At 46.7% G+C, this 20,091-nt stretch overlaps 3 protein-coding genes across 3 annotated transcripts in view; 1 reads left to right on the top strand and 2 right to left on the bottom strand.

The window, feature by feature from the left end:
• Positions 1 to 151: 151 nt before the first annotated feature.
• mettl18 (methyltransferase 18, RPL3 N3-histidine) lies at positions 152 to 6,311 on the top strand. The gene is made up of 4 exons (XM_063192048.1): positions 152 to 384; positions 1,873 to 2,081; positions 3,784 to 3,880; positions 4,466 to 6,311. The coding sequence occupies exons 1-4, from the start codon at positions 283 to 285 to the stop codon at positions 5,282 to 5,284; spliced, it is 1,227 nt and encodes a 408-aa protein (XP_063048118.1). The 5' UTR covers positions 152 to 282; the 3' UTR covers positions 5,285 to 6,311.
• Positions 6,312 to 8,161: 1,850 nt separating this feature from the next.
• pgam1a (phosphoglycerate mutase 1a) lies at positions 8,162 to 14,797 on the bottom strand. Its single transcript, XM_063192318.1, has 5 exons — positions 14,470 to 14,797; positions 12,623 to 12,816; positions 12,247 to 12,327; positions 9,331 to 9,511; positions 8,162 to 9,075 (listed from the first exon to the last, which is right to left on the bottom strand). The coding sequence occupies exons 1-5, from the start codon at positions 14,606 to 14,608 to the stop codon at positions 8,906 to 8,908; spliced, it is 765 nt and encodes a 254-aa protein (XP_063048388.1). The 5' UTR covers positions 14,609 to 14,797; the 3' UTR covers positions 8,162 to 8,905.
• Positions 14,798 to 18,055: 3,258 nt separating this feature from the next.
• LOC134441234 (uncharacterized) overlaps positions 18,056 to 20,091 on the bottom strand; it is a 5,157-nt gene continuing 3,121 nt past the window's right edge. The window contains exons 3-5 of the mRNA XM_063191455.1: position 20,091; positions 19,118 to 19,209; positions 18,056 to 18,415 (exon numbers count right to left, since the gene is read on the bottom strand). The exon at position 20,091 is cut by the window's right edge and continues 67 nt beyond it. Of these exons, the coding sequence (XP_063047525.1) occupies positions 18,070 to 18,415; positions 19,118 to 19,209; position 20,091 (439 nt within the window). The 3' untranslated portion in view covers positions 18,056 to 18,069. The remainder of the gene's footprint in view (positions 18,416 to 19,117; positions 19,210 to 20,090) is intronic.

Here is a 20,091-nt window from a genome sequence, read left to right as displayed (position 1 = left end):
TGATGCCAAATGTTTTGCTTTCATATTCTGAAGCAGAACAGCTAAAATACGAGTTTTAATATATATACACAGTCGTTTAACAACTGTATTTTTTACTTGTTTTGTTAAAGTTTTGTCTTGGAAGCAGAAATAAAAAAAGACGATACGACCCTATCACTGAAGAATAGCATGCTGGGAATTGTAGCCTGATCCTGCAGGACAAGCGTGGTATGAAGTGATCACACAGCTTGCTGGAACTGTAAATAAAGTTTGCTCTGTGCGTGTTAAAGACGTACATGTTAAATGGCATTCAGCTTCAACTTCGACATTAAGGCGAAGACGGATGGATGTTGCCAAAGCATTAAGACAGCCGAGAAAGATGAGGAGGAAGACCATCTTAAACCAGTGAGTAGCACGTGAGAAAATACTGTACTATTTTTTCTGTATTGTATTGTTTGTATTGTTCCACACACTGTATTGTATTGTTCCACACACTCAGAAACAGCAGCAGCAGCGCCGTCGTAGCTGTCACAGAGCTCGCAAGTCTGTCAGACTAACGTGCTAAGCTGAGTTAGCGTCTGCGTTAGCTAAAGTCCCATTTGTAGAGACCATGCAGATGTCTGCTTGTAGGTGAGGCAGTCAAAGAGCTTGTGATTTGCGTCACCTCCCACCTGTACACACCCGTCTCGTCTGTCTTGCATACCTGTACAGTACTCTACAGTTTACACCTTAGTGCCTGAGTAGGCTAAAACTGTCCTCTACCATAACTGTCATTCTCTGCTTCATCTCCCACTACACACACACACACACACACACACACACACACACACACACACACACACACACACACACACACACACACACACACACACACACACACACACACATTCTCTAGCCTAGGATGTCACACACACCTGTGTGTCATAGATACCTTGTCAAGTTGACAGTCGATTTACACATATATCATCATGTAGGTCACCAAACATACACATCTTTGTTGTCTAGTCTTTGGCCCAGGGTGGTCCAGAATGGGGTCCTCATTACATATTGGATAGGGGCCTTTTCAGATGACTTTGTCCTTGGCCCAGCCACAGCTGTCCCCCCCCCCCCCCACACACACACACACACACACTCACCCACACACACACACACACACACACACACACACACACACACACACACTGCTGCAGACTGTACTGGTGATGACACAGCATGGCAGAGGTTTGCAGACGGGTCTGGTGTTTCCAGCTCAGACAGGTGGGGGTTCGTCTGATATCTGAGGGGGCTGTTGTCACCGATGACAAACTGCTGTGCAGGCTGTTGAAAATGCTTAAGGTGTGTCTGTGCGTGCGCATATTATTGCTTAAACGACATATTTCACACACTTGTCAATGGTATGGGGTGTTTCCCATGTGTATAATAATACACACTTCACAGCAACAGAACTGGAAAAGCAACATTTTACAGACCTTTATTTGCTGGGGTGCAGGTAGCCCTGAGAAATATATCCTGGTTAGATAAAATCAACTGTGTGTGTGTGTGTGTGTGTGTGTGTGTGTGTGTGTGTGTGTGTGTGTGTGTGTGTGTGTGTGTGTGTGTGTGTGTGTGACACATACATCCAGACACTCACTTTGGTTATAGATGGAATGCAGAAATATCTTGACTTTGTCTTTTGAGCAGCAGCTCATCGTGCTGGATTTCAAGACTGTGTGTGTGTGTGTGTGTGTACACACGTGTGTGTGTGTGTGTGTGTGTGTGTACACACGTGTGTGTGTGTACATGTGTGTGTGTGTGTGTGGTGAGTGTGTGCGTGTGTACCTGTGTGCGTGTGTGTGTGCGTGCCTGTGTGTGTGTGTGCGCACGCGTGTCTATGTCTGTGTGTGTGTGTTCCAGGTGAAGGATGCGGTGGCGCCCCCTCCTGGTTCTGTGAAGGAGGCCCGTGAGCACCCTCTCCCTCCCTCCCTGCCCGCCTCCCTGAGCGATGCCGTGACAGAGTGCGTGTGTGTAGGCTCGCTCCCCAGACTCATGTGTCTGGACGAGTGTGTTCAGGAGCGCACGGCGGGAGAACGAGAGGAGGAGGATGACGAGGCCATACTGAAAAGGTGACACACACACACACACACACACACACACACACACACACACACACACACACACACACACACACACACGTGCACACACATGCACACACATGGCGTAAGAATGAGAGGAGAAGGATGATGAGACTATATTGAAAAGGTCTCACACACACATTACATTACATTACATTACATTACATTGCATTTGGCAGACACTTTATAACCAAAGCGACTTTCAAAAGAGAACATAATCAAGCCAGCATCACAAGCAAATATGAAGTGCACATGAAATATACAGAACAACAAGTGCATTTGCAAAGAGGGCTTAGTTTTTTTTTTTTTAAGAGTACACACACAGCACACACAGAGACACATAAACTAAACTAAAATAAACATCATGTCAAGAGTCTGCCCTTGGGCTAGGCCAGCTCAAGCATTATTCATAAGTGCGCTATCTGAAATTAGAATTCAGTAGCCTATGTATGCATACATCTTCGTTCTCGCTGGAGAACGGGCTTCTCGTGATCGTCCGCGCGGCGAAGCGATCATGAAAGTGCTTAACGGGGTCGCTGGACCACTGCACTCGAGAAGTCGCGAAAAGTGCTTTATGGGGTCGCTGGACCACTGCACCCGAGAAGTCGCAAAAAGTGCTTTACGGGGTCGCTGGACCACTGCACTTCGAGGAACATGAGTTAAAAGCGAATAGCAAAAATTAGCGTGTTGGGCAAGGTCGCTGGCCATGGTGCGAAATTACTGCCGAGCCCGAAACCTGATATAGATAAAATCTGATGCGTGAGCTCGGGAGTATGGGGCTCCAACTGAGAGCTCGGACAATACCCGCGCCCGCGGAATATGTGCGAGGTCTGAGCGGACACCCACTGGCCGGTTATTGGGAGAGCGAACGGAAACGAGGAGGCGCGAGGGCGGACTCCCGGATAAAACCGTCGAGAAGATGGAGACGGGGGGCGACAGGGGTGGATGGAGGGTGCGAGCGAGAAAGCGAGTTTCTGACTAGGAGCAGGTGAGTGGGGAATAAATACAGCGTTGATAATTGAAGGGGATGAGGTTCAGGTGGATAGGTAGGCGTGCCTGTACTAGCGCGCAAGGAACTGGACAAATGACAGACGAGCAGGAAATACAGAGCAGGTGTTAATTTAGACCTGTCAAATTTCATAACGCTTCTCCCAAACTTTCGTTTCGTAAACGGAACGACATGTCTAGTAAATACTCTCGAAAGAGGAAGGTCTTTACTTGTTTCTTGAAGGCTGCAAGAGATGTGCTTAGTCTTGCTGCCTCTGGGAGACCGTTCCACACACAGACATATATACATACACATACACACTATCTTGTACACACACATGGCATTAGAATGGGAGGATGTCGATGAGGCCATATTAAAGTTGTGACACACACACACACACACACACATACACACATACACACACGCATGCAGGATAGCGAGAGTGCACTATTGCCATCTCAACTGCAAACGGGTCAATGACGGGATTTTCTGAAAACAAAAACAAAAAATCATTTCATCCATACAATAGTGGCATTAGCTGTGGTTGCACCACCCTGACGTGTACTACTAAAATGCCATTAACACAAACACTGCCACCATTTGAAACTGCTGTATGAATTGTGGACTATGTAAGACTATGCTTCTTGTAACTATTATTAATAATAATGATAATAATAATAATATTATGATGATAATGTGTTGCAGGAGCCGGGAGGAGCGTTCTGACTTGATCTCTGGTGTGTATGAGGGGGGCCTGCGGGTGTGGGAGTGCACCTACGACTTGCTGCAACACATGGACCAGGTGAGATAGGTGTGTGTGCGTGTGTGTGTGTGTGTGCGTGTGTGCGTGTGTGTGTGTGCGTGTGCGTGTGTGTGTGTGCGTGTGCGTGTGTGTGTGTGTGTGTGTGTGTGTGTGTGTGCACACCTACGGCCTGCTGCAATGCCTGGATTAGGTGAGAGGGTTGTATTATGTTGTTGAAGGTTGTATTATGTTATTATTATGTTGTTATTACTATCATCATATAATCCTGCACGCACACACACACACACACACACACACACACACACACACACACACACACACACACACACAGCCACATAGAGAGCTCCCTATCTCTCTCTCTCTCGTGTGTGTGTGTGTGTGTGTGTGTGTGTGTGTGTGTGTGTGTGTGTGTGTGTGTGTGTGTGTGTGTGTGTGTGTATGCATTAGCCACAAGCATATTGAAAGTCTTCTCTCTGCAGAAATGCAGTCTATACTAAACTCCTCATATAACATTATAACACTCCACTACCACTATTCATATAACAGTCCACTATGCAATCTAATGTATACAGTAGGCTAATGTATAGATCTGCATATATTTAACATTGTTGTTGTTTATTCCAGGGGGGCGTGGAGTTCTCTGGGAGGCGTGTCCTGGACCTGGGCTGTGGGGCGGGGCTACTGGGTCTCATGGCGATGAGGCTGGGGGCGGAGTCAGTGGACTTCCAGGACTACAACAGCACAGTCATCACACAGCTCACCATTCCCAACACACTCCTTAACATGGACACACACACCGAAACACACTCTAGTGATGAGGAGGAGGAGGAGGAGGAGGAGGAGGAGGAGGAGGAGAGAGAGAGTGTGTCTGATGGAAATAAGGGCAAGAAGAGCGGAAAAGGGGGAGAAAAAGAGAAAGAGGAGATCAAGAGAGGAGGGGACTATGTGAAGAAGAGCGATAAGGGAGGTATGCTGAAGAGGCGAAAGGAGGATGAGGGGGAAGGAGAGGAGGAGGAGAAGAGGAAGAGGCAGAAGAGAGAGGAGGAGGAGAGAAGGGATGCGAGTGACGCCCCTAGTCCATCACAAGCCCCTCCCACTTGCCGCTTCTTCTCGGGAGACTGGTCCTCCTTCCTCTCCTTGATTGGACCGGAGCCGGCGCACAAATATGACATCATCCTGACGTCCGAGACCATCTACAATACGTCCTCTTACCCCACACTACACCGGCTCTTCCATAGGCTGCTGGCGCCTGACGGACAGGTGCTGCTGGCCACTAAGGCGCACTACTTTGGGGTGGGGGGCGGGCTGATGCTTTTCCAGCGCTTCCTGGAGGAGAGGGGCGAGTTCGCCATGGCGGCGGTGATGGACGTGGAGGAGGGCCTGCAGAGACATGTGCTCAAGATCACCTTTAAAACATGCGCACAGGACACACACACCACGTGATGGATGCACGCGCATGTACACACACACACTCACACACACACACACACACACACACCAGACTGATGGGTGTTAACGTGGTACTGCAGAGACATCTGGTCAAGATCATATTTGAAACACACACACACACACACACACACACACACACACACACACACACACACACACGCACAAGGCTCATTCGTGATGGGGCAGGATGCAGCAGGAGGCAACACATGCACACTTTATCATTACAAACATTCTGGTTAGAAATTCATAACTAGAGTGTATCCGCGTGTTGCTGCAACAACTTTGCATGTTAACTTGTGCTCTACAGTGCTGCATAAAAGCAGTTTTTTTTCACATGACCAGGCTTGCACGACGCAAATGGTTTCTGTAGCCACTGTGAATTTCTGTTGCTAAACATGAATATGCTAAGCTGTGCCCTGACCAAAACCATCCCTATCCCTAACCTGTTAGTAAACAACATTTCTGCAGCTTAAACTTTGCCAACAACACCGCAACAAGCATTGAAAATGGCGAAATTGTGCCCGACAAAAAACACCCCTAACCCTTACCTTCTAGTTGGCATGTTGTTGAAACGTCATGATGACGTGTTGTAATTTTGCAGCGCTACGCAGAATACTGAATCCTATGCCATTAAGAATGAGCCCATTCATAGATGTGCAGGAGTGACTACAGAGATGTGGTCAAAATGTCATTCAAAACAACATGTAATGCATGTTGTACACACACACACACACACACACACACACACACACACACACACACACACACACACACACACACACACACACACACGTACATACACGTGCACACACGCACACACCAGATTTGGGGGCGTCAATGAGGGAATACAGAGACTCTTTGAAGACTATGGGACTGTTCAAAAGCTACTTACATTCACTGATGATCAGAGTGTGCGTGACTAGAGAGAACATTTGTAAATGTGTGGACTGAGAGAGCGTCTTTGAAATATTGTTGTAGTACCCCCTCTAGTGGTGGCTCTCAATAAAGTTTTTAAAAAATATTCCACAAACTGGCCTGGATCTTTTCACATTCACAGAAACACACATTGATGTAAATTACTGATGATTGCACTTGGTCAAGTTAAACATACTCACGTCAGTCAGTTGTTCAATGGAAAACACCACACACACACACACACAGGCACTACTAGTCGTATTACTTTACCGTTGTCTCGTGACAAATCTTACCCTACACACCCTTTAAAAAGAACACAAGTCCTTAGCAACACACACAGCTCACACAAATACAGCTCTGATCTCTGGTCATGATCAATCATGCTGAATGTCATGTACGTATGACAATACAGTAGGGCTGGGTAAAATAATCGAGTTAATCGATAATCGATCGAATCGAATCGAAATTCACATAATCGATTCACAGGGCACAAAATTGATTTTTTTGGTTCTTTTTCTTTTTGTTCTTTTTGTTTAATTTAGGTCTATGGAAAATACCCAGTAGGTATTAGTCAATTAGGCCTAGGCCTACTTATTACAAATTAGCAATCTGTTAACACTGTCAGGCCGTAGCCCTTTGACATTTTTATATAAAAATAGGCAACAGCATCTTTTGGGGGAAATCCTGGCACCAAGAAGGGAACGGATTGAATCGATTCGGAATGAATCGAGTCGAATCGAACTGAATCGTGATTAAACGATTCAAAGCCCTAAGAATCGAAATCAAATCGATACAGGAACATGGCTGCGATACCCAGCCCTACAATACAGTAGGATCTTCGCTGGGGGATGATGAACAGTGCACACAAAATACGATTTGACCTTTTGTCTTTGTACATGTATTGCATACTTCATTTCAGTGTTCCGCAGTTGAAGTTCTGCACTACTTGAATCCAGACATGGTGGCAGCAGGAGACACGGCACTGGGGAAATGCATACAAATGTACAGGGACACTTCTGAGAAGTGGTCTATGGAGATGCACTGGGAAATGCATACAAATGTACAGGGACACTTCTGAGAAGTGGTCTATGGAGATGCATTGGGAAATGCATCTGTAGAAATCATTCAGGATGTACAGTATGTAATCAACTTGCTCCACATGAGGGATGAGATCTGCAGTACAACTCCACCACAGCAACACTGTGTCTGGGTGTGTTCTGGAAGAGTGCAGGAGTGCATTAGATGAGACGGCTGCTCCTGATTGGATAATGACATTTGCGTGGAGGTCATTTGAAGTGCACGTGACAACCTAAGCGTGACATTCTGCTGGCCTGAAATAAAGCATTTAGTGTTGCCAGAGCCATGTGTTAGGCTGATCCCACTGATCTGTTCCATTTTTACACAAAGATTGCGGCTCATGAAGCCTTTAATACACATATTGCCACAGTTCCAAAATATGTCCAGGATGTGGGTGTCAAACACAGAAAATGCAGTAAAGGTAAATGTTATTCATTTTAATTAATTACATTCATTTTAATTATTGTCATTGATACCCTGCCAATCTACCTCCATTGTACCACTTGTTGATCTCGCATTATAAATTAGTTCCTCATTGATTCAATATCATGTTAGTTGCTGGTTTATGCGATTCTGGATAGTGTAGTGCAAGAGTCATGAGTAAAGGACTCGGTTTACCCCTTCTATGTTATAACCGTATTGTCCTCAGAATTGTAATGACCAACTCTTTAATTTGTTACTAAAGGCACTCTGTAAGGTCATAGCAATGCTGTTATGATGTAGTTGAGTCTTTCCAGCAAAGTCCCGCCGGCGGGCCCATTTGCACAAAGAGGCTACATAATTTAAACTTATGTACATATCTCATCTGACATTTTAGATGAATTTTAAAAATCCACATATACAAAACCCAACATACAGACCGAGTCACAAACACCAAAATCAGGGGATGAGCCCATAAGCGGGCCATAAACATTTATTATTGATTTTCACAATCTTCCCACAACAGACGAATTACACATTACTGTTGGCCCAAATACACACACATAGACAGGAATGATACACTTGTGTTTGTGTAGGCAGTTTAACATAAACTTGATGGTTGATGGCCATGTCCATCAAGAGGAATGACTAGTGTGTGTGTGTGTGTGTGTGTGTGTGTGTGTGTGTGTGTGTGTGTGTGTGTGTTCGTGTGCACCTGAGTGTGTGTGTATGCATGTGGTTATGGTCCCTCTCTACATAAACACAGTTGGTCAATAAATATTAATTAGAAGTAAAACTCAGTTACGTCACCATCATGTTACCATGCACTTTCCCTCCCTAGGCCAGCCCCCCACTCCCCAACACACACACACACACTCTCTCTTGCTGTCTCACACATGGTTCGCACACACACACCCACGGTGTTGTTGATGGCCAGGGGCTGGTGTCCTCTCCAGTGCCAGAGGTCAAAGGTGAAACATCGTCCACATCTTGGTCTTGTTCACCCTCCCCACACACACACACACACACACACTCAGTGCTGTTGGTCGTCTTACATCTTGACTTTGCCCTGTGCTGCAATGGTCTTCATGGCTTCCTCACAGTCTCTCTGACACACACACACACACACACACACACTCACGCAGTCACACACACACACACTCACACTCACACGTTCAGAGGAGACAGACAGGTCCCAGGTGTCTACTTCTTGGCCTTGCCCTGTGCTGCCACAGCCTCCATGGCTTTGCGTACGGTCTCCTCGTCCCCAAGGAACTGCATGGGCTTCACGGGCTTCAGGTTCTTATCCAGCTCGTACAGGATGGGGATACCGGTGGGCAGGTTCAACTCCATAATGGCCTCCTCGGACATGCCTACACACACACACACACACACACACACACACACACACACACACACACACACACACACACACACAGTTGTTAGCTTGTACATGATGGGGAGTTATGGAGGCTCAACTCATGACAGCCCATTGAGACATACACCTATGTACCTACGCTCGCATGCACACGGTTGTTAGCTCATACAAAATGGAGAGGCTAAACTCCGTAAGGGCCTATTGAGACGTAAGCGTGTGTGTGTGTGTGTGTGTGTGTGTGTGTGTGTACCTTCGAGGTGCTTGACGATACCGCGCAGGCTGTTTCCGTGGGCTGCGATGAGGACTCTCTTGCCCTGCTTGATCTGCGGCGCAACTTCGTCGTCCCAGAAGGGTAGGGCCCGAGCAATGGTGTCCTTAAGGCTCTCACATGCCGGCAGCTGGTCAGCTGACAGGTCACCATAGCGACGGTCCTAAATAACACAGGTCACAGGTCAGCCATGGACACGGACACACACACATACACACACACTGCATTTATATAGCATTTGTACAAATGCACGCACGCATACACAGTCACACACTCGCACTCCTGACAAAACTGGTCTGGAAAACAGATGTGCTAGTATCAGTCTGAATGCTCATATTTAATCATCCACACACACACACACACACACACACACACACACACACACACACACACACACACACACACACACACACACACACACACACACACACACACACACACACACACACTTCCCTGACCCTCATCAAGGACACATGGGCCAGGCAGAAAGATACAGTGTCGGAATGTCACAGACAACTCCGAGGACATAGTAAGACCATGCAACTAATGTACATGTTAGTTAATCAACAGTTAGCTCCTGTGTGTGCGTGTGTGTGTGGCCTCCAATGGATGTTATCTGGCCAGACCTTTAGACTGTACGCCACGAATATTAACCCTTTCAAAGCAGCGCTCATTTTCTCTCTCACACACTCACATTTCCATCCCACACACACACACACACACACACACACACACACACACACACACACACACACACACACACACACACACACACACACACACACACACACACACACACACACACACACACACACACACACACACACACACACACACACACACACACACACACACTTAAATACCAACTCTCACTCCCACATATACCATATTCCCATAGGAACTCTCCCTCACACACACATTCAGATAACCAATCATGTAAGCACAGTCTGGCCCTCTAAACTAGCCAATCAGCTCTCTGGGATCTGGTCCCTCCCCTGTAACAATACATCTCAATGACCAATCAGGTGTTGGGGGAGTTACTGATATAATAGAGTCATTGGGCTTGTTTTTGATGAAGCAGTGATGCTTTTGCTATGCAGAGCGCATGCACACTTTGCCAGTTTGATTCATTCTGGTTGGAAAATTCAAACCACACACACACACACACACACACACACACACACACACACACACACACACACACACACACACACACACACACACACACACACACACACACACACACACACACACACACACACACACACACACACACACACACACACGCTGACATAGATGAATAAATACATATGTGCACAACTGTGGAGTAGGCCTAGTTGTGTGGGCCAGCTGTGGCCTAATGGCTAGGGAGGTGATCTTGAGATTTGATGGACACAGCACAGGTTAAAATCCTGTGCCAGTAGGAAGAAAGGCTGAACTGACCTTGAGCAAGGAACCTACATTGCTCCAAGGACCGTAAGCTGTAATGCAACATGCTGTACCTTGCTGGCGTGTGTGTGGAGTTCTAGGACTTGTGCTGATGGCTGTGTAGTAGGTTTGTGTGTGTGCGTGTGTGTGTGTGTGCGTGTGCGTGTGCGTGTGTGTGTGTACCTTGCTGATGGCTGTGTAGTACAGGTGTGTGTGTGTGTGTGTGTGTGTTTGTGTGTGTGTGTGTGTGTGTGTGTGTGCAGTGTTGGGTAAGTTACTTTATAAATGTAATCCGTTACAGTTACAAGTTACCTTGATTAAAATGTAATTTTACTGTAACTTTTTGGATTACTTTTACAAAGTAATGTAACTGATTACTTTTGGATTACTTTTGGATTACTTAGGGTTTAAATGAGCATTGACCCATTTTAAACATTTTATTTGTGAGAACTGACACATTTTTAACCAAATGTTAAAAAGTAGAGTGTCGAGGGTCTTACGGATAGGCACAAAGATACGGCAGGAACGCAGGAGATAATGTTTTTCTTTTTAGATGCGTCCCAGCATCTCTATAAGAGGGTATGTCAATGTACGAGCACTTACAGTGCACTCCTCTCTGCTGGCGCTGCGCAATGCAATCAGCTGCGTGCTCCGGGCCAAATAGTCAACACTGCCACCTTGTGGACACAGGAGGGAACAATTTGAAGAATGCGTTTCAGACGGACGCACAGACCCTCTTATAGAGATGCTGGGACGAGTCTAAAAATAACAAACAAGTAGGCCTACAAATGCATGTCAACATACAAACGGCAATAATTATGAAGTTTTTAGTCAATGTGATGGCGAGAGGACGCGCTCACGCGAATGTGCCCAATGATAAAAACGTCACTCTCGCCAGCACGCAACCCTTAGCCAAACACGGAAGTGCTGCGAGACCTGTAAGACATGAAACTTTCTAATGCTCAAGAAACATTGCTAAGTGCTCTTAAAACACTGAAAACCCACTCGTTTTAACTCATAAGGATAAATAATGAAATTAGGCAAAACAAAATAATGACACAACAGATGTTGACAAAACTTGGATTTCGTGTGGCTTGTGATTGAAAATGTATGCGCGTTTGGATGCAATGCATGCGAGTGTAATGCAGCCTTTGAATACTCCGGGTTTAAATGGTTGTCAGCTAAGCAGTGTGTTAATAATTAATTAAATAAAAGGGCCCAAAGACTCAACCTCCCACAAATTGTAATCCTGTTAAGTAATCCCCATTCTCATTGAATGTATCTGTAATCTGATTACATCGTTTTTTTCTTGTACTGTAACGGATTACAGTTACTTTTATTTTGTATCCTTTTACCGTAACGCCGTTACATGTAATCCGTTACTCCCCAACCCTGTGTGTGTGTGTGTGTGTGTGTGTGTGTGTGTGTGTGTGTGTGTGTGTGTGTGTGTGTGTGTGTGTGTGTGTGTACCTTGCTGATGGCTGTGTAGTAGTCGTGTGCCTCGTCCATGGGGGGAGGGGGGGTGTCGTAGGATCGCCTCCAGATCTTCACCTGTAAAGAAGACAAACACAGAGGAGCACAGAGATGAACAGATGAGAGAGGTGAAGAGGGTACCCTGCCAGGACACTAAAGATGTGTGTGTGCATGTGTGTATGTGTGCATGTCTGCTCCTCTCCAGGTTTAGCGGCGGTGCCTACTTTGTATAAGCCTGCCAAGCTACCATAGTGTGTGTGTGTGTGTGTGTGTGTGTACCTGTTCCTCTTCATGTTTATTGGTGGTCTGTGATTGTTTAACCCTGTCAAGCTACCATATGTGTGTGTGTGTGTGTCAGTGTGTGTGTGTGTACCTGCTCATCTCCGTGCTTGGCTGCGGTCTCCGCCTTGTTTAGCCCCGTCAGGCCACCATAGTGCCTCTCGTTGAGTCTCCAGGTGCGGTGCACGGGGACCCACATCTGGTCCGACTCATCCAGGACCAGCCACAGGGTACGGATGGCCCTCTTCAGCACCGACGTGAAGCACACATCAAACTCATACCCCGCATCTGAACACACACACACACGCACGCACACACACACACACACACACATTAAACAGAGGAAGTCACATCTGACCCTGCATCTGAACACGCACACGCACACACGCACGCGCGCACACATGCGCGCACACGCGCGCACACACGCACACGCGCACACACGCGCACACGCGCACACACGCGCACACACACACACACACACGCACGCACACACACACACACACACACGCACACACGCACACAAGACCCACATCTGGTCAGACTTGAACTGATGAGAACTAACGAGAGTGCTGATCGCTCTCTTCAGGACAGACATGAAGCACACATCAAGCTGGTACCCTGCGTCTGAACACACACATGCGCGCACCCATACACACACACACACACTAAACATCTGACTAATCTAAGCACAGGACAAACTAGTGGCCTACATCTGGACAAAATAACATTGACACAGACACCCCTCGGGCTCCCATTGCTGCGAGCCTGTTATAGTGCCAACAGCCATGACGGCTGCACTGTCATTTCAAAATCTATGGAACACACATACTGTATAAACACACAGGGGATGCCACCCATCCAGTCACCGGCATCCCATCAATAGATGGTAGCAGAAATCACCCACCCCCACACAGAGGCGATTCTAGGGTAATGTGGGGCCCCAAGCGAAAATTCAAAGGAATGAACATTTGAAACAAAATTGCCACTAGGCCTACTGTAGTGAAGTGTGAGTTTTCCTCACTATATTTGGGCTTGGGGCCCCCAGCGGCTGCCTGTCTAGTCTGGTGACAAGATGCGTCTCTGCCCCCACACTACAGCTACATTGCCATTGCCAGGCCAGTGTGTGTGCGTGCGTGCCTATGGGCACTTGCAGTCATCTTGCATTTTCACTAGGTTAGATAGACTGACCTGTCCACAAGCCCTTTCTGCCTGTAAAAGCACCATCCTAAAACATTTTGCTACTTCACACACTACTGCCGCGTGCATGCACATGTCATGGACCAAACTACATAACTGCATTTCCTGGCGCAGGAGGACAGTGTCTCAAGCGCACTGACTCATTTTAGCCCCTCGTCTGTGCTGCGTGCGCTCTGGAGCGATGCTCTGTGCGGATGCTGACATCACGACTCGGCTTCACGTTGCTATCTGCACGTTCGCCACTTTTACGCACTCCGATGCCGCCTTCATTGGGTGGGCCAGGGCCTCTATGATTGGCTGAACAGCGGAAAAGAGGCGGGCTAAAGGCTAAAATTGACAGCTCGTCTTTCCGTGACTAGAATTGAATGAAAATAGCGGATTTGTGTAGTAGTTTTTGTTGGCGGTTGGGTAACGCTTTACTGTAAATAGCAGCACAACCGAACAACACACACGACAGCAATTAGTCAGTTTCCTCCCAACTGCATTCGAAATGAACCTCGGTTGCACGATCCATACCTTCTTCCTGGTGATTTGACAACGCTGGGTACAGAAAGACACTTTCAGGCCTTGCGTAATATGTTGAAATACGCACAGCAGACACAAAAAGCCAACAAGTTCACTCAAACCCCACAGACCCAACGCCTTTCTCTTCCTGCATGATTCAAAATGTCCACCCAGATGCCCAGCAGATCTGACCAGACCCTGCCCAAACCACCTGGCTGCCAGTGACAGAGAGAGCCTCACCTTTCAGGGCCTTGCCACCCCGCCTCGCCTCCTTGACGCCCGTGTCGCTCAGGTCCGCGTCGAACCATCCGCAGAAGCGGTTTTCCTGGTTCCACTCGCTCTCGCCGTGGCGGATAAGCACCAGCTTGTAGGCGGCCATCTTCTAAAAGTCAAGCTCGGTGTGTGTCGGTAGTTCGGATGGTGTGCGTGTGTGTTGTCGCGGAGGAAGAGAGCGAATGTGTTGCCAGCCGCAGGTGGTTGGATTCTCCGGTGGCGTTCGAGCAGTAAATGATGAGCGCTAGCGCGACTGAAGGCACGTTTTCCTGATTCTACTGCGTGACTGGTGTGACGCACGGCGCTTCCCACCCAACGTTGGCCAATCAGAGTGCAGAGCAGCCTTTTCAACCTCTGCTCGAAGAAGCTCTGCTCTGACCTTCGCTGGGCCACAAAGCAGAGAAAGCACGCGTTGTTTGGGTGAACTCTTTCAGTCCTCTGTCAGAAATTAACGTGTTATAATGTTATTTTAAAAAATACATTTCCTTAATCCTTTCTCTGACTCTTTCCCCTAATAACCTCTCTTCCTCCTCCTCCTCCTCTTCCTCCTCTCTCTCTCTCTCTCTCTCTCTCTCTCTCTCTCTCTCTCTCTCTCTCCTCTCTCTCTCTCTCTCTCTCTCTCTCTCTCTCTCTCTCTCTCTCTCTCTCTCTCTCACACACACACACACACACACACACACATACACACACACACACACACACACACACACACCTCTTTCTCTCAAGCCATCTGCTGTATACATAGCTGTGAAGGCTTGTATAATAGAAGGAGATATAAAAGCAGATACAGTTTGAGTACAAGTAAAACCTCATCATATCCACAGCTGCAGTGTGTGTGTGTGCAGGGGGACCCTTGGAGGCCAGGCAAATGGGCCAATGGCATGCGGAGGCTGGGCCGATGGACCAATGCGGAGAGTCAAATACCTGAGGGGCGGGCTTAGATGAGGAAGAGTACTGATGACATCAGCACTGCTGTTTCCAGCAGGTGACCTCTGAACTCAGTCCTATATCACGTTCAGACAGTGTGTGTGTGAGTGTGTGCCTGCTTATACAGTACAGAGTACCAGTGAAACAGAAAGTAAGTGTGTCTACGCGGCCGGTGGGAGACAGAGAGAGAGGGGGGGGGGGTGTATCTGAACCAGATCTTGAACCAGAAAGGATATGGGTCATGGCCTTTCTACATAACCATATTTATCCATGGCTGAGGTGACCTTGAGCAAGGCACCTAATTCCTCCATAGATTGTAACTGTTATGTGGTGAGGTTGGTGCCAGTACCCCCTAAACCAGTGTTTCTCAACAGGGGTGCCGTGGCACCCTGGGGTGCTGCACGCCCCCCTCAGGGGTGCCGCGGAAATGTGGCTGATGGTATATGAAATTGACCTAAATAAATAAATAATGTAATATAATACATATTTGTCTAAATTCATAAATGAATGCTTAGTCAGTGGAATCTTTCCTCTACCATTTACACACAACAAAGTAACAACAAAGCCTGTCTGAGATAGAGCTGCAACTTTGAATGTCTCCAAGAGTGCTACGTTTCTAGGCTTGTGTGGTATCAGATGCAATGCCATGTTACGGCTTATTGATTTGGGGTGCCTTGAGATTTTTCATGAATTGAAAGGGTGCCTCGCCTAAAAAAGGTTGAGAAACACACTGCCCTAAACAACCAAGTCCCTTTGGATAAAAAGCATGTGTGTGTGTGTGTGTGTGTGTGTGTGTGTGTGTGTGTGTGTGTGTGTGTGTGTGTGTGTGTGTGTGTGTGTGTGTGTGTGTGTGTGTGTGTGTGTGTGTGTGTGTGTGTGTGTGTGTGTGTGTCTGTGTCTGTGTGTCTGTGTGTGTGTGTGTGTTATTACATTACAATAAGACCACAAGAGACAAGACAAATCACAGCTACATCACATCTAAACAGAAATGAACACATTAAGGCTGAGTATACACAGACAACTAAAAACCAGACAACAAACAAGGAATTAAATTAAAAACAATTGCATTGGTCGGTTATTAATGATGATTTTAAGAGGTCTTTAAAAGAATGTATGGATAGAAGAACTTTAAGATTTAGGGTGGCCTGACGTTCATTCCAAGCTTTTGGTGCATATATAGTTTTTCTGAGTATGTAAAAGTATTTTTTTTCTGATGACCTTGTCCTGTAAACACTATTTTGAAAAGAAAGCAAATTAAAGATGTATAAAGGTAGTTTACTCATAAGGGCATGGATTTTTCATCGGATGGACAGAGAAGAGCATTGCACAGTTTCATAAAGAGTGCAGTGGTGAAGGCTGATGCACCTGTGATGAAATGTAAGGCTGATTGGTACAACACATCCAGTTTTTTAAGTAAGAATAAACTGGAGTGCTTATACAGTGAATCCCCATAGACTAGTCAAGCACTGTCAGGAACGTGCTCTCAACTAACCTTCTCCTTGCAAAATGAGGAAATCACTTCCTCATTCTAAAGAAAATACCCAACTTTGGTCTAACCACAATAGCATGCAACATATCTGTCCTCTGGAAGCTCCAAGGTTTTCTTCGGTTAGGACTGTTATTGTTTCTCAATGGGGCATTGGCAGGCTTATGATGAGGTCAAGGAGGCAAAAGTTTGAAGAGGTTGATAACCAATGGTTTAAATGATACATTTTGTATCTCTCTCTGACACACACACACACACACACACACACACACACACACACACACACACACACACACACACACACACACACACACACACACACACACACACACACACACACACACACACACACACACACACACACACACACATGGTCACACTCACACACAGACAAAACCTTTTAGCATGGCTCCCTCTAGTGTGGACAAAGACAAACAGACACATATGAAGAGCTATACATATTTATTTACATTCTGAAATACAAAACACATTCAGCACGCTCTATGAGTGTGCGTGCCTGTGTGTGTGCGTGTGCGTGCATGTGTGTGCAGCATTCTGGGTTGCTGTGCACTCCCTTATGTAAACCCACCCAGCTACTCAGAGACAGGGGAGTGTGTGCGTGTGTGTGTGTGTGTGTGTGTGTGTGTGTGTGTGTGTGTGTGTGTGTGTGTGTGTGTGTGTGTGTGTGTGTGTGTGTGTGTGTGTGTGTGTGTGTGTGTGTGTGTGTGTTAGTGTATGATGCGGTGTAGGTAGCATTCTGGGTTGCTGTGGACTCCCCTATGTAAACCCACACGGCTACGGAGAGACAGGGGAGACAGGGTGTGTGTGTGTGTGTGTGTGCGTGTGCGTGTGCGTGGCACGCGCGCTTGCATTCGTGTGTGTGTGCGCATGTGCACGTGCGTGCGCGTGCATGTGTGTGTGTGTTAGTGTATGATGCGGTGTAGGTAGCGTTCTGGGTTGCTGTGGACTCCCCTATGCAAACCCTCACAGCAACTCAGAGACAGGGGAGACATGGTGTGTGTGTGTGTGTGTGTGTGTGTGTGTGTGTGTGTGTGTGTGTGTGTGTGTGTGTGTGTGTGTGTGTGTGTGTGTGTGTGTGTGTGTGTGTGTGTGTGTGTGTGTGTGTGTGTGTGCTGTGTGTGCATGTGTGTGTGTTAGTGTATGATGCGGTGTAGGTAGCGTTCTGGGTTGCTGTGGACTCCCCTATGCAAACCCACACGGCTGCTCAGAGACAGGGGAGACAGGATGTGTGTGTGTAAGGGTGAGGATGTGTGTGGAGGTGTGTGTGTGTGTTGGGCCTCATCTTCGCTGCTCTCCCCGTCTCCTCCCCGCGCTCCAGAGGTGTGTGTCTGCGGTGGGGTGTGTGTGACCGCAGCAGCAGCAGCAGCAGCGTGTGTGCGCGTGGGAGTGTGTGTGTTTGTGTCCGCAGCATTGGAGGGTGTGTTAGGTTCAGGGTAGCCATCCTCTGTGTCGTCCTGACTTGTGCTGCACTCACTGATCCTGAAACGCACACGCACACACACACACACGCATGCAGGCACGCACGCACGCACACACGCACACACGTACACACACACACACACACACACACACACACAGTGTAAAACTCGGTAACACTTTATAATAATGTTCCTTAGTAAAGACTCAGTAAATAATTAACTAATGATTAATAAAACATTAACAAATGTTTTTATTATTAACTAAGCTTTATTAATGCTTTATAAAATATCTACAAATGATATATTCAAGATTTTACACACCTTATAACAGACTATTTTATTCATTTACAAGCAACTTGTAAATGTTTGATAAATATGAAATATTAACATAACATTTCCTAGTCATTTACAAGCATTTGTTTACATTTCCTAATCATTTACAAACGTTTGTTAATGTTTTGTTCATCAATAGTTAATTATTTATTAAGTCTTTATAATGCTTTTTTGCATCCATTATTCTAAAGTGTTACCTAAAACTCTTATAGTGATGGAATGGCAGACATAGAAACATGGCTTCATGTTAAGCTTGCAAATTGTGTGTGTGTGTGTTTGTGTATGTGTGAGTGAGCATGGCCCATAGCCAGCGGCCCATGGCCCATAGCCTTTGTGTGTACGTGTGTGCATGTGTGTGTCTGTGTGTGTGTGTGTGTGTGTGTGTCTGTGTGTGTGTGTGCGTGTGTGCGTGTGTGTGTTTTCTGCTGACCTGAGGTGTGTGAAGGCGCGCAGCCAGCGTGGGCCAAGTGTGTGTGCAGCGCTTCTGTTTCGCCGGCCTCTTGCTCGCAATCCCATAAGCGCCTGGGGCAGAGAGGAGGAGGTGTGAGGGGTGGAGGAGGGGGATTGGACAAGAGTAGTCATGCCATGTGACCCTGTATTGGTTGTTAAGGCCCTGTGGTTTTCAGAGGTCATGTGTGATCATCAGTGATTGACAAAAAAACAACAAAGGTCGGCGTCTGCGCCTGCACTTAACACCCGTGTATTGCTTGGTGTGTGCACTCCCAAAAAGTAGTAATCACTCGGGATAATGAAAAAAGGAGGCGCACACAAGGCTTGTGTGAAAAAGTATATTGTAGCCGAAATTTTACAACAGAAGGACGGAGACATTGAGAATGGACTAGGTCCGAAACGTCTGTTTCTCCAGTTAACCTCAGACTTCTGTTGTAAAATTTCGGCTACAATATACTTTTTCACACAAGCCTCGTGTGCGCCTCCTTTTTTCATTATCTCGAGTGATCATCAGTGATTCCATGCTAGTTCAGTGTGTGTGTACAGATATGTATATACGCATGCATTTAATATTCATGCTGAACATGTGTATTTACATACAGTGTATATGTAGTATGCTGTGTATGCAGGTGTATGTGTGTGTATGCAGGTGTGTGTGTGTGTGTGTGTGTGTGTGTGTGTGTGTGTGTGTGTGTGTGTGTGTGTGTGTGTGTGTGTGTGTGTGTGTGTGTGTGTGTGTGTGTTTATGTGTTCGTTTATGTAGATGAGTGTGTGTCTGTGTGTGTGTGTGTGTGTGTGTGTGTGTGTGTGTGTGTGTGTGTGTGTGTGTGTGTGTGTGTGTGTGTGTGTGTGTGTGTGTGTGTGTGTGTGTGTGTGTGTGTGTGTGTGTGTGTGTGTGTTTATGTGTGTGTTTATGTAGTTGAGTGTGTGTCTGTGTGTGTGTGTGTCCTCACC

Source organism: Engraulis encrasicolus, chromosome 24 (assembly GCF_034702125.1).
Source record: "Engraulis encrasicolus isolate BLACKSEA-1 chromosome 24, IST_EnEncr_1.0, whole genome shotgun sequence".
NCBI lineage: Eukaryota > Metazoa > Chordata > Actinopteri > Clupeiformes > Engraulidae > Engraulis > Engraulis encrasicolus.
This window is presented reverse-complemented; position numbering and strand designations above follow the sequence as displayed.

What these genes read in the sequence shown, in the direction of transcription:
- pgam1a (XM_063192318.1), bottom strand. Translation starts at nt 14,608, where the DNA reads ATGGCCGCCTACAAGCTGGTGCTTATCCGCCACGGCGAGAGCGAGTGG. An exon ending in ACTACACAGCCATCAGCAAG is followed by an intron (nt 9,512 to 12,246) that starts GTACACACACAC and finishes TGTGTTATTTAG; the next exon opens with GACCGTCGCTATGGTGACCT. An exon ending in TATCGTCAAGCACCTCGAAG is followed by an intron (nt 9,076 to 9,330) that starts GTACACACACAC and finishes GTGTGTGTGTAG; the next exon opens with GCATGTCCGAGGAGGCCATT.
- mettl18 (XM_063192048.1), top strand. Translation starts at nt 283, where the DNA reads ATGGCATTCAGCTTCAACTTCGACATTAAGGCGAAGACGGATGGATGT. An exon ending in AGGAAGACCATCTTAAACCA is followed by an intron (nt 385 to 1,872) that starts GTGAGTAGCACG and finishes TGTGTGTTCCAG; the next exon opens with GTGAAGGATGCGGTGGCGCC. An exon ending in GACGAGGCCATACTGAAAAG is followed by an intron (nt 2,082 to 3,783) that starts GTGACACACACA and finishes AATGTGTTGCAG; the next exon opens with GAGCCGGGAGGAGCGTTCTG.